General features: G+C 38.6%; 1 protein-coding gene across 1 annotated transcript; it reads right to left on the bottom strand.

Moving 5' to 3' along the window:
- Positions 1–3,225: 3,225 nt before the first annotated feature.
- LOC145495000 (fibroblast growth factor 1-like) lies at positions 3,226–9,263 on the bottom strand. The gene is made up of 4 exons (XM_081474572.1): positions 9,142–9,263; positions 4,858–5,197; positions 4,009–4,112; positions 3,226–3,482 (listed from the first exon to the last, which is right to left on the bottom strand). Exons 1-4 carry the CDS (start codon positions 9,148–9,150, stop codon positions 3,303–3,305), a joined length of 633 nt encoding a protein of 210 aa, XP_081330698.1. The 5' UTR covers positions 9,151–9,263; the 3' UTR covers positions 3,226–3,302.
- Positions 9,264–12,139: the final 2,876 nt, after the last annotated feature.

The following is a 12,139-nucleotide window of genomic DNA, read 5'->3' as shown; positions in this document are numbered from 1 at the left end:
CATTTGTTTGGTACTTCTGTGGAACAAGCCCAAACTCAATTTTAATTGATAAATTTGTCGTCAATCCGGGGTTTGAGCCGAACAGCGGCGAAAATAAAGTTTTGTTCTCTAGTCATCTTTCTTGTGTTGAACATGGTGACTATTTGACTAAAGAATATAGTTTTTCTGTTCTGTATCATGTTTTTCAATATTGACAGGTTTCTAACCAAAACGGAATAAATAATTGACCGATCGTGAACCCAAATACCGCAATGCTCCAATCAGAATTGGAGGCGACAACATGTAAACCGGTGCCAAGCACGGGAAAATATACAACGGGTCAGTAAGCAGGAAATATGCAACTGGTACAAAGCGCGGGGAAACCAGCGTAACCCAAGTCTGATTGGCTAAGACACGACTTTCAAGAGAGCTAAGCAAGCGCGAAACGAAAACCCTTCGAACAAGACTAGTGCTTGACTAATGTAGAGTATTAACCATGTTAACAACATTATAACTGAATATCATAAGAAATTCGTAGAGTTTCACTAACTATTGACAAAGTGAAACGTCAAAGGGCTACACTCACTATTGAACAATTTGACGGTGAGCTCGGAGTTTCGTTTGCACGATAGTCGACGAGGGTGCAGCCAAAGTCAACTATCGAGTGTAGAAATCGACATGAACTAATCTAATTGTTTTCGTATAGATCTACTAGTCGCTCAAAACTTTATCTAAACCGTCTTCATGGACACTTCGAAAACGCAAAGAAGCAGCCGCCATTTTGTTAACAACCGCACACTGCTAGGCAACTCACAATCTAAAACAAAGTAGATAGCAAGTAGCGTAGCCAACAAGAGAAGGACATTAGTTATAGAACGCTAGTAGATTTATACTCAAGACTGACAACGCTCACATTAAGAGCGTACACCAACACGGTTATTCAGATATTTTCTATAGCTTCCTCGAGAGAATTTGTTTTTAAGGGTTTATCATTTTCTAATATATTAATTGGTTTGATACTTCATTACAGAACGCCTGACTTCAGCCAAGGCCATCCGACAAAATTATGTACAAACTTAATGATTGAATACCTTATTTGTTAACTGCAGAATTCTAAGCACACTACAACTGTACAGAAACAAGTCAAACAAGAAATTTGCGATCATTTTATCGTTTTTAATCATCCAGACACCATTGATTAATTTTTCTCAAACTCATTCATGCTTCACCAAGTTTAAACAAAGAAAATCATGACCGTGACGGTATGGATATCTGATCTTAATTGGCATAGATTTTTACGATTTTGTATTTCCATTTTCCCCTTAGTCAGTTTACTTTCGATTGAGAAGATATATCAAACACTGAAGACAGTGTTTGACCACATTTCCAAACACCTCGAAGTTCATCAAAAATACTCCGCTGCACTTCGTATTTCAACTCTTCTCGGTGTTTGGAAATGTGGTCAAACACGGTCTGTCGTGTTTGATGTAATATATCAAACAGGACTCGAAAGACCATGTTTGACCACATTTCCAAACACCGAGAAGAGAGTTGAAATACGAAGTGCAGCGGAGTATTTTTGACGAACTTCGAGGTGTTTGGAAATGTGGTCAAACACTGTCTTGAGTGTCTGATACATCTTCTCAATCGAAACTAAACTGACTAAGGAGAAAACGGAGAAATAGAATCGTAAAAAACTCTGCTAATTAAGATCAGATATCCAAACACTGTCACGGTCATGATTTCCTTTGTTTAAACTTGATGAATCATTAATGAGTTTGAGAAATATCAGGTGAAAAAAATTATTGGATGGCCTTGGTTGGCAAAGTCACACTGTGGATGCTTGGCAAGTTCTTACACAGTAAGTATCACGAATAAAACCTTAGAACAAACCCGTTCTGCTATAAAGCTGCCTTGGACACCGTCCACACTACACCGGAGAAATTTGAAAACGCAACAATCACTAGTCAGTTAGGTTTTGTGTTTGAAGAAAACTAGGTCAGGAAAATCACATGATTTTCGCGACTTCATCGTTTTCGAAAATTTCCGTCCAGCTTTGCGTTTTCAAATTCCTCTGGTTTGAGGAGCGTTTTCGAGACGGAATACTGCAGAAGGTAAGCCGCACCGTAGAAACAAAGCTGCGTTTTTCAAATTTTTCAGGCGTAGTGTTGACGGGACTTTATGTGAATATCACAACTGGATACCAAAATACATCAATTACTGACACAGTAAACATGTACCTTGAGACGAATCCACCTTCCAAAAACCAATCATTATTATATCGTTATTAATTTTCAGATTATTCCATATAACCAAACTCAGCAGTATTTTAGTGGTGTTATAAGACTACGCCATGGAGAAACAAGTGCAGTATTTAACAAGTCCTCGCGCAATCAAAGAATAAAAATAAGAACAAACTGCGAAGGCTGGCAGTTCAACGGCTTGCCGTAGTAAAATACTCGTTTGTGACGGAAATCACGTGATAATAAAACTCAAATTGTTTGAGCCCGTGATTCTTGTCAGCCCAGTTGCTCAGGTACATGGCATCGCTCGTTATCAGACTTCCCTCTCCACTTGGGAACGAGGTTGAGCAGACACAAAAGCTTTCGTACAATTTTAATGTTTCACGGTTTATCTCGCAAAGGACACTCTTGGATTCCACTTGTTTCTCCACTTCGAATGATAAATCCCTTTAAATCCTTGGTCTGTTACAAACGAGTGTGTCTATGTATAATCGTAATTAAATAAAGCCAGTTAGTGTAAAAAGGCAGTCAAATACAAATGCTTCAAAATGGGAAATGTGGCCGAGGAGCCAAGAGTCATTAGCTCCTGAAGTTACCATAACGGCAATGTTGGCTCATTAACAAGCCTAAATTTTAGCCGTTTCCTCGACGTTATCGATGATTTTTATGAAATCACCAGATGAATATCGGCGTAAATTACAAAATATATCGCACTGCAACAAATTTTCATTCAATCAGCTGATTTTCCAAAAAAATATACACCGCCCGCGGTCGATCTTGTGTGACTCGCTCACATAAAGCAGTCCGCAAAACTTTAATATAAATATATTACATTGACTACGCGCGATAAAGATATTAACTTGAAGACTTGGTCTCCGTACAAAAAAATTAACGTTTCGTTCTCATACCAAAAAGAAACGAACGAATTATTAAATTATTCTCAAATTCATTTTAATTTCAGCAATCAAATATTGCTTCAAAATAGAAACATTTGCACTTGACTGACAATGCCAATAACGAGACACACTGCTTTGCAGTGTTTGCAGTTTAATGCTACATCAATACTACTTATACTAAGACTTACATGTAGGTAATCAAAAATTGCGTTGATTTCTGACCTACTTTTGTCCGCGAAGCCCTTTTCGCTTTTCCGTTTTTCTTTATTCCAACAAGCCAAGTAGAGTTTTTGTACGACAAAAACGAGTGGAACATATTTTCTTCATGCGTTTCCCTAAACACACTGTTTAGCGTTGGGTCTTCCTGGAAAGTAAAAGAAAAACGTTTAACAAAGAGTCTCGAAGGCTGTCAGCACCATGTACCAACACAGGAAATCACTGAAAACAGAATTCACTGATAACACCTTAACGCCCCACTCACACTACGTCGGGAAATTTTGAAAACGCAGCTTTGCTCCTACGGTTAGGCCTACCGTCCACACTAATCCGTCCCGAAAACGGAGCTTTCCGAAAACGCTCTTCAAACCGGAGGAATTTGAAAACGCCCGCCTTGCGTGTTACCGTGGACAAAATACGTTTTGAAAACGGAGCTTTTCGAAAACGATGACACTGTGAGAATGATGTGACGTCTCTGACAGAGTTTCCTTCAAACACAAATCCAAAATGACCGGTGATTGTTGCGTTTTTAAATTTCTCCGGCGTAGTGTGGACGAAAAACATTTGATTCATTCGTTTTCAGAGTGAAAACACCGTTTTCAGATTTCTTCGGGCGTCGCGTAGACAGGCGTAAAACTTACAGACATGGCAAAAAAGAACGCAAATATACTTACACTTCCGTAAAGGATACCATCATCCATTATAGATAAATATCTTTGGCTCGTTAAGCCCAAAATCATCAACAAACTCGTTCCCACCGAATGGAACTCTAGGTTACCTGTTGATGAAAAAGACGGCATTGGTTAATGAACGACTATCTTGTCATAATGGGATGGTTGGACGGGGGGAGGGTGATTGTGGGAGAGAGGAGAGGAGGCGGGAGAAGTTTCAACAAGTTTCAGTTTCTCTTGGTGTCAAGTGTCAGTTTTCACTTAGCAACCTTTTATTACATTGTGAGTATAAGATTTCATATCTCAACCAGCTCCTCATAACATGTATATCACAAGCAGTCGTTCTATTTGTTTCCTCAAACCGTCGGCCAGACAATGAAATTTTGCTGCATCTTCGCTTTTAGCCAAGTATATTGCAAATCGCCAATGACATATTCTTGTCGAAGAAAACCTTTCTGTCACGTGGTCTGTGTCAACTTGCTTCCATGTTTGAGGATGTATCATCGACAAGCGGAGGATATGGACTATAAACGAAGGATTCTAAACATTTTGATTATTTTGAGTTATATTGGCCAAGTACAAAATTACATTTAAATTGAAGGAAACCTGAAAATAGTAGTTTACTAAGATAAAAAAAAAACACCAAAGAGATGAAATAAACCATAAACCATAACAAGGATGGTTAAAAATGGAGAAGATTGACACGGACTAAAATCGACGAACTTGAAAAATTCAGGCTAAACTTTAAATATTTGACGGAAAGAACAAGCGAAATAAAATTCCCTTTGTTTGGCGGATTAGTTCGCTATTACGGGCCCATTTCGACAAACTCATAAACTTCACAGCACTCACCAAACACAGAATTCTTGTCGGTTGTCCCATCTACCGTACCATCACTGTTTATTCTTAGAAGATAACCATTCCTGTTAAATAATTTTCCTCTCCTTACGTAAGTGGGGGTGTTTTTGTGAATGTCTCTGTCAAGACGCGGCACGGGATTGCTTAGTCTCATGTACACCTTGTGTTCGGGTGTTTTGTAGGTCTCTTCCCTTTCGGTGTCATCGTCGGAGCCGCTCGTCACCCACCGAGCGCCCTTCGGCAATTTCTCGACCGGCAGAGCTTCCGATGGATGGAACGTCGAGTGGCCCACACACAGCAGCAATATGAAGCTTAGCACATTTGTCAGTAAAACCTGGAAATTATAAAAAACAAAAATGTTTAGTACACAGTTACACTTTTTCTATTTTGTATAAAGGTCTCCTTGAATTCAGATTGTATTGCTTAAGTGCAGCCTAAACTCGCCAAGGTGCCTTCATATTCGGTCCACGATTTTTTGAAAGCGTTGTCTCGCTCTGTCGGTTTGAACTTCACATATATTGTGTAAAATTTTACTCATCTTACTTCCATTTAAGCACACGTCTGCTGAGTCGTTTTTCAAGAATAATTATTCGTTCATTCATTCAGAGCGATAAAACTAGAGAGAAAAACTCTCAAAAATTCACCGATTTGTGCAAAATTCTAACTTCTCAAAAGTTCCAATGTGGAATGTTTCTAACAACACCGACCTTTATCAACAAAATAAGCAACTACCAAGGTCAGCTGAAAATCATAATAATGTCCTAATACCCAAGGGGGGTTAGAGCAGTGTAGTGTTTTGCAGTTATTTCAAAAGCCTTCCTGTTTTATAAAGACAAAGGGTTACCGAGTTCAATAGAATGTTTGTGGTCTTGGGTTGTTGGAAAATGTGACCTCTTTCTTATTTTTCTCTGGTAAAACGTCGTGCAGGGCAAGGGAAAAACGAGAGAGAAACCATGACTGGGCGCTATTCTCTCCTGCGCTTATACTCCTCTAGTTTAGACGATTAACGAAGGATAAAACAAGAATTCAAAATGGCTTTATCGTCACCTGACTATTATCTGTATATGTGAAGTTCAAACCGGCACAGCGAGACAACACTTTCGCAAAATCGTGGAGCGAACATCAAGGCATATTGAGGTGTTTAGCCTGCAAGCAATGCTTCTACAAAGAGTCTCTTCTTCAAGGGAGGTGGCGCGGGGCAACTCTCTACATGGTACTGCAGGGATGCTCGTTGCATGTAGACATCGCCCTTAGCTTTTTTTAGTCTTGCATCAATCTACCCTTCTGCCGTTAAATTTCTTTACATATCTGTCACTTTTGTTGTTATAACTACAGTGCATTCTAGTATTAAATAATTCAAAAGAAGGGCTGTTTTTTGTCAACATTTTGCACACAATTTGGGCAAATATTGGGTGCTTACCATTTGTCAGAATGAACCTTTTGGGATGACCGTCAGCAATCAACACAACCGAATGAGATGACGTTTCACCATTTGCAATTCGATTTCTCATAATTGTTTTCGGCTGATGAGAGACTGGAAACTGGAAAATTTACCAAATGGTAAGGAAATTTCCGTCATTCCGTTCCGAACGGAAAATAAGGACTACCTCTGGAGGTAGTCTACAATTTCCAAACGGATTTTCCGGAAAAGTACTGTTCCATTTGACTTTCAACCGAAATTTAAGGATTTTTTTGCTAAATGGTAAGCACCCATCAACGCCTGGGCGGTTTTCAAAACGCCTCCTCGGAGCGCCTGGGAAAGAGCTGAGTAGCCACGCATTTGGATCCCAAACAACACAACGCCTGGCGGAAAAATGTTTGATAGAAATTAAAACGTATCACATTTACAGGTCCAACTAAAGTCTTAAGTTCGAATATTACTGTTGCGTTTTTCCGAATGAAGCATCTGTCAAGTATAGTTCCGCTAATTATCATATTTTGACATTTCCCTGACGAATATTCCAGCTGGAGATCTAGAGTACTTTTTAAGAAGTTCCGTCCATTCAGGAAATGTTTTGCACATCACACCACAAAAACAACTGTGCACATGCCAAGCTTACCCAAGCACATTTAGAATCTTGATCAGCGGTGTAACGTGACAAAACAGCCAAGGTGTGCGTGAGAAATGGAAAGACAGACAATGTTTACAAATATATTCGTTTTTATTTGCATCTCCGGCCTTGTCTATTGTATAAGCGAATGGGAAAGAATTTCACTACTTTCGATAAGATCAGAGGCTTTTAGAAGTTTATGCTTCTAATTATAGAATTACAGATAAACCAGATTGAAAATGTTGAGATTTTAATCTCGTAGTGTTAGTGATAGTGGATTTGCTGTTACGTAATTCAAGGAAATAGGATTTGTTTTGCTTTTCGGCTACATCACGTTATCACAGCACTAAGACGTCCACATTTGCTTAATTAGTAATGGCCCGCAAAAGCACATACAAGGTTCATGTCGGCTCAGTTCTCCTTGAATGAGAAATCCAAATCAAACTCCCCGATGTAAATTACAAATATTATGATTTCCAACCGCGGAGGTCTTTAATTTCTTCAAAAACATGACCAATATCATCTTTATGAAATCATGACATGACGAAAGTTTTCATAATCACATGACGAGTTTTTGAAATTCCTTGTTCTTTCAAGCTCTTGAAGCTGCGGTTATATGATTGATGCGCACGTAAATCGTACAAATGTCTTCCGGTCTAATAGTAAATAATGTTAGTTGTTCTTGACATCAGCAACGTATAATTTGCGAGTTCGAACGAAATTCGAATTTATAATTATCATTTAGAAAATTGCCTTAATTGCGATCAGTTGGCCACTAAGTAATCACACCACATCTAAGTATTTTCTGGCATCGTGCATCCAGCCGGCAATTATTGATTCGTTTAAAACATTACCGTGAAAGAGGCGTTACACTGCACTGTCGATAAATGATGTACTGGAGAAAAAATAACATGAAGTTCGGCGACATTGTTATTCATTCAAAAACATTATGTTTCCCGGCGGGATCTCAATTTTCCCATTCAATTTAGCATCGTTGCAATTAAAAAAGTTCAATAGCTCTCGTGAATGGAAAGACTGACTAGCACAAAATACGTAAAACTGATTAATAAAACATAAACATAAGCTTAGTTCGAGAGAATTTTTCCCTTCAACAGATGCACTGACGGGCATCGTGTTTGAATTAACTAAATCAACCACTGGCATAGATTGTTTGAAAAGCCTTTGACAGTTCAGGCTTATAAACAACGAAACAGTCAAAATGCCAGGCATCCAAAAAATTAGTTGTTGTATTCAATGGGCCATTTTTTCACGCCAGTGAATGTCGTTAATTTTAATTTAATACTTGCTAGTGCGAGAACACATAAGTACTGAGTTCAGCAATTATCCAAAATCCAAATTTGCCTCGCTAACTTTTACCGATTTGATATCGAAGATAGAATTTACCGAGAAAACTATCGGGAACTTTCCTCGGGTTTATTCCGAAACCAGCTTCTTAAATCGCATGGCAACGAACTGATTTTGGCTGTCACGAAAACATTACGTTTACGTCCGGCAAGGAATTCGACAGACCCCAGACAGGACAGAGCAGGTGAAAAACTAAACACAGTATTACCTATTCGCCGCTTGTCCGTTCTTTGACAGCCTCAAATTTTAAGGAATTTTGAATAAGAAGCCATTAAAGGCCGATATGTTTTTAAGTAAATAGGAAAGCGCGTGAACCACGAAAATCATCAGCGCATACGCACGTGCATGCTTAGATTTCACTACCATTCAATTCGACCCACCGAAAATTTTCGAAAGCTACGACATGTAAAATTTACCTCCAGCTGAGCGTTCGAAGGCGAAAAAGTCGTTACAAGTTATTCTTCTTAAGGCCTAGATGTGATTTAGCGGCAAATTATGCCTCCTCAAAAGAATTTCATTCATGAATTTCGTGGGCGCTCAGTGTTTGTATACAGACAACGCAAATTTACTACAAATAACCAGTCGGCCAAAACTACACGAAATTCAACGTATTTTATAACGTGATTTTTCTTTGTTCGAGCTTAAAACGAGTCAAATGATAACGTACTACTTAATACACATCAATTTGCTCTGTTTGATACTCTTTATGGAGAAATACAGGGGAATATTTTCTTTCTTAGCGAGGTACACATTTTTAATTGGCGGTTGCACACGTAAGACTGAACTTCGAGGAACTAACTTAACGTATTTGTAGTTTTAGATACAAGTCCTAAATCCTTCATATATACTAGTCAAACCTCACCTTGTACATGCTATAGGTCACTAGATCCTGAAAATTGATCTACCCAGGAACATAGCACTCACGACACGCCATTGAAACGAAGTTTATGAATACTGTAGCATCGATCGGAAGTACGTCGGGGCCGATCAACGGCGCATCCCGATAATTACTGCCGCCCACACAGGCTGATTAAAGATTCGGCGGGAAAAGCGTAGGCTAAAGTTTCTTTTCTCTCGTTCCGAGAATGATTATTGAGCAAACAAAATGTTTAATAAGCCAAGGATTTAAAAGAAAGGTAAAGAATCGTATTTAGAATCTTTAGAAGCATCTAACAACTTTGGCGGGATTTTCCCGCCAATCCCGAGGACCGATGACGCAATTGCACAGCGGAGATCCCCACAACAATAAAAGATTTCAAATACGTACACTGACATTCTATCAACACTTAATTTCAAGAGAGAGTCTTCCTCCTTAAATTCTTAACAAATCCTCTCAGCTGCTTACTTAGAAACTGCAAGAAAGCTGTCAACTTGTCGCTTGTTACTTTCGTCTCTATAACTACACACCCACTACGCAAATATTGCAATAATCCTGCATAATTTGAAAACTCCTCATTGATTTCGGTGTAGAGCTTGTGCTTTCTTAGTTAAAAGGTGTATTTACTCTAAAACACACGCGCCATATTACTGAATAGTTCGATACTAGTAATTTCGTCCGTTTAGATCCTTGTTTTGGTTTGTCTTTCTAGTCCACCAGCTAGTTTACGTTTTTATTAGAAAGAGCTATTGCGCAATCGGAAACTTACGAAATAGCTAAAATTATGCTCCTAAAAATACTCGAAATAGGATTTAGACACCTTGACGTAAACTCCGTCCTTGTCAGTTGGAAAACAATCTTTTATAGTTCATTCGGATTAGTTTAAATAATATCTGGTTTTCTAAGGCAACGGTGGGATAAGCAGAAAATTAGTTTGAGTCACAGGGCATGTTAAAAAAAATAGTCCTTTAGGAAATGACAAATTGCGTCAGCCATAAATCTTGGGATAGTAAAGAAGTTGATCCGCCTGACAAAGACTTTTAACAACGTGTTCCTCCTCAATAATGAACACCTGTTATAAAACATGTGGATCGGCCCCCGCTATCATGCACATGTTTTCCATGTTGTTCCTGTTTGTCTTACTGTGTTGAAAGACAAAACATCTTCATGAACTGAAAACTTCCTGCAGAGATTATCCGATTTTGACTGAGATTGCATCAGGTAAGCCCACCTGCTGGAATTCAGATTATAAGCCAAGACAGAGTTCATACTCGGTCATAATCACAGCAGTGATCAAATGAAAAAAAAAGTTATCTTGCCATGCCTCGAAAAATAAGTCCTCCGGAGGCATTGGGCACTACGATGACCGAAACGAAATATAGTTGAAACAGAGGAACGGAGTTTTATTTTATTTTTTTGGTTTTATTTTCTTCGAAAGTTTGCCTTTCTTACCAGCTTCAAAAAATATAATGCAAGCAAATTTAGGATCACATCTCATGAAAAACACAAACGATCGACTGAGGAGTTTGTAATGTTACCAGTCTGACAAATGACCATAAATGGTGCTAGAAAAATAAAGTCTTTATACTGACGACGTTGAGGAAGGTAGACGTCAGTTTGCATCGTTGAATAGAAACCGGTAGTGTTCATCATAGCTTTGTCACTTAGCTTAAGATCCGGCGGAAACTGGATATAAAACCGCAGCTCTTAAGGTAAATGAATCATGATAGATGATCTAAATGACTTTATATATTTAGTTCATATTGAGCACCGACTGTTGCTTAGCTCTACGTCAGATATACGAAAGCAATCAAATTGAATGCTTTGAAAGTCTCTGAGCAACACGTTTTTGTGTTCAGATATATGGGTCGGTGGAAACAGCAGACTATTTTTACGCTGACCGTTTACATAACAAAATATGGCTTAATATTTGTTTACCAGTTTTGAAGAATAGTGGCACGTTTCTGGGCGCCTAGGCTGACGGGTCGCTAACTGTGAAATTGTTGGCATCTATGTGTTTCAATATAGGATGCATTTATTTCCTTGTTTAGTTCAGTACGTAAAGGCTGAAATTTTGCTAGCTCATTCTGTCCAAAAATAAGAAACGTAATGATCCTTATTTTAGTACAGGAGTGACGGGGAATGATTCGAAATCAATTAAACGGTATAATTTTCTTACGTCACTCGTGCCGTTGATATAAATAGCGCCGCCGGATCAGACGCCGAAATTTAAATACCTGATTCTAAGCAAAATCGAATTTCAATTATCTTGTTTTCTAAGGAATGTCGTTTTCTAAAAGTGTTCTGATTAATCCGTAACTTAATGTTTCTTTATCTATTTAAAATGAATGATTACTGCTCTTTAGCTGGACTGAGCTACAGTAAAATTTCTTATCAGCGGCATGACAGAGAACAGACACGGGTTCCGCGTTTGTGTTTGTTCCCAGCCCTCTTTTCTCCCCCAGTCTTTCCTTTTTTTCACTCTTTTTCTTTTTTCCTTACCCTCCCCTTCGTCATCCTTGTCCTCTCGCCTTATCCATTAGCTGCTGCTACGCTTGGTATGTCAACAGAAGATGAAAAACAAAATTCCTTGGTTTTGTGGTCAGTCCAAAACAACTCTAAAACTGAAGAGGCAAGTTAAAGAGGCGACTTAAGTGAAAACCACAAGAGGAAAAAAGGACAAACGACCACGCCAAGATATTGTAACAATTGGACCAGTATTCACAAACCTTTGGTAACAAACAAAAAAAAACAAAAACAAAAAAAAAAGAAGCCAGCAACGAAACGCGACTCCTTAAGCAACATCAAGAAGTCTTAAACTTCACTTCAGATAAGTTTAAAACATTTCCGTAAATTATTGAAATGCCGCTCGGAAGTGTTATATATGGTGTTGTCTGCGAGTGATTCTGCTCTCACTAACACCATGCACGTTCACATCACGCAATTAAAAATCAACGCAGTTTGTAAGCAAAAAAAAGTGTGG

Source organism: Orbicella franksi, chromosome 8 (genome assembly GCF_964199315.1).
Source record: "Orbicella franksi chromosome 8, jaOrbFran1.1, whole genome shotgun sequence".
NCBI classification, from domain to species: Eukaryota; Metazoa; Cnidaria; class Anthozoa; order Scleractinia; family Merulinidae; genus Orbicella; species Orbicella franksi.
This window is presented reverse-complemented; position numbering and strand designations above follow the sequence as displayed.

Excerpts from the sequence above, each read along its gene's own strand:
- LOC145495000 (XM_081474572.1), bottom strand. Across the intron at positions 4,113-4,857 it reads CGACAAGAATTCTGTGTTTG|GTAACCTAGAGTTCCATTCG; the intron begins GTGAGTGCTGTG and ends TTTCATCAACAG. Across the intron at positions 3,483-4,008 it reads ATGGTATCCTTTACGGAAGT|GAAGACCCAACGCTAAACAG; the intron begins GTAAGTATATTT and ends TTTACTTTCCAG.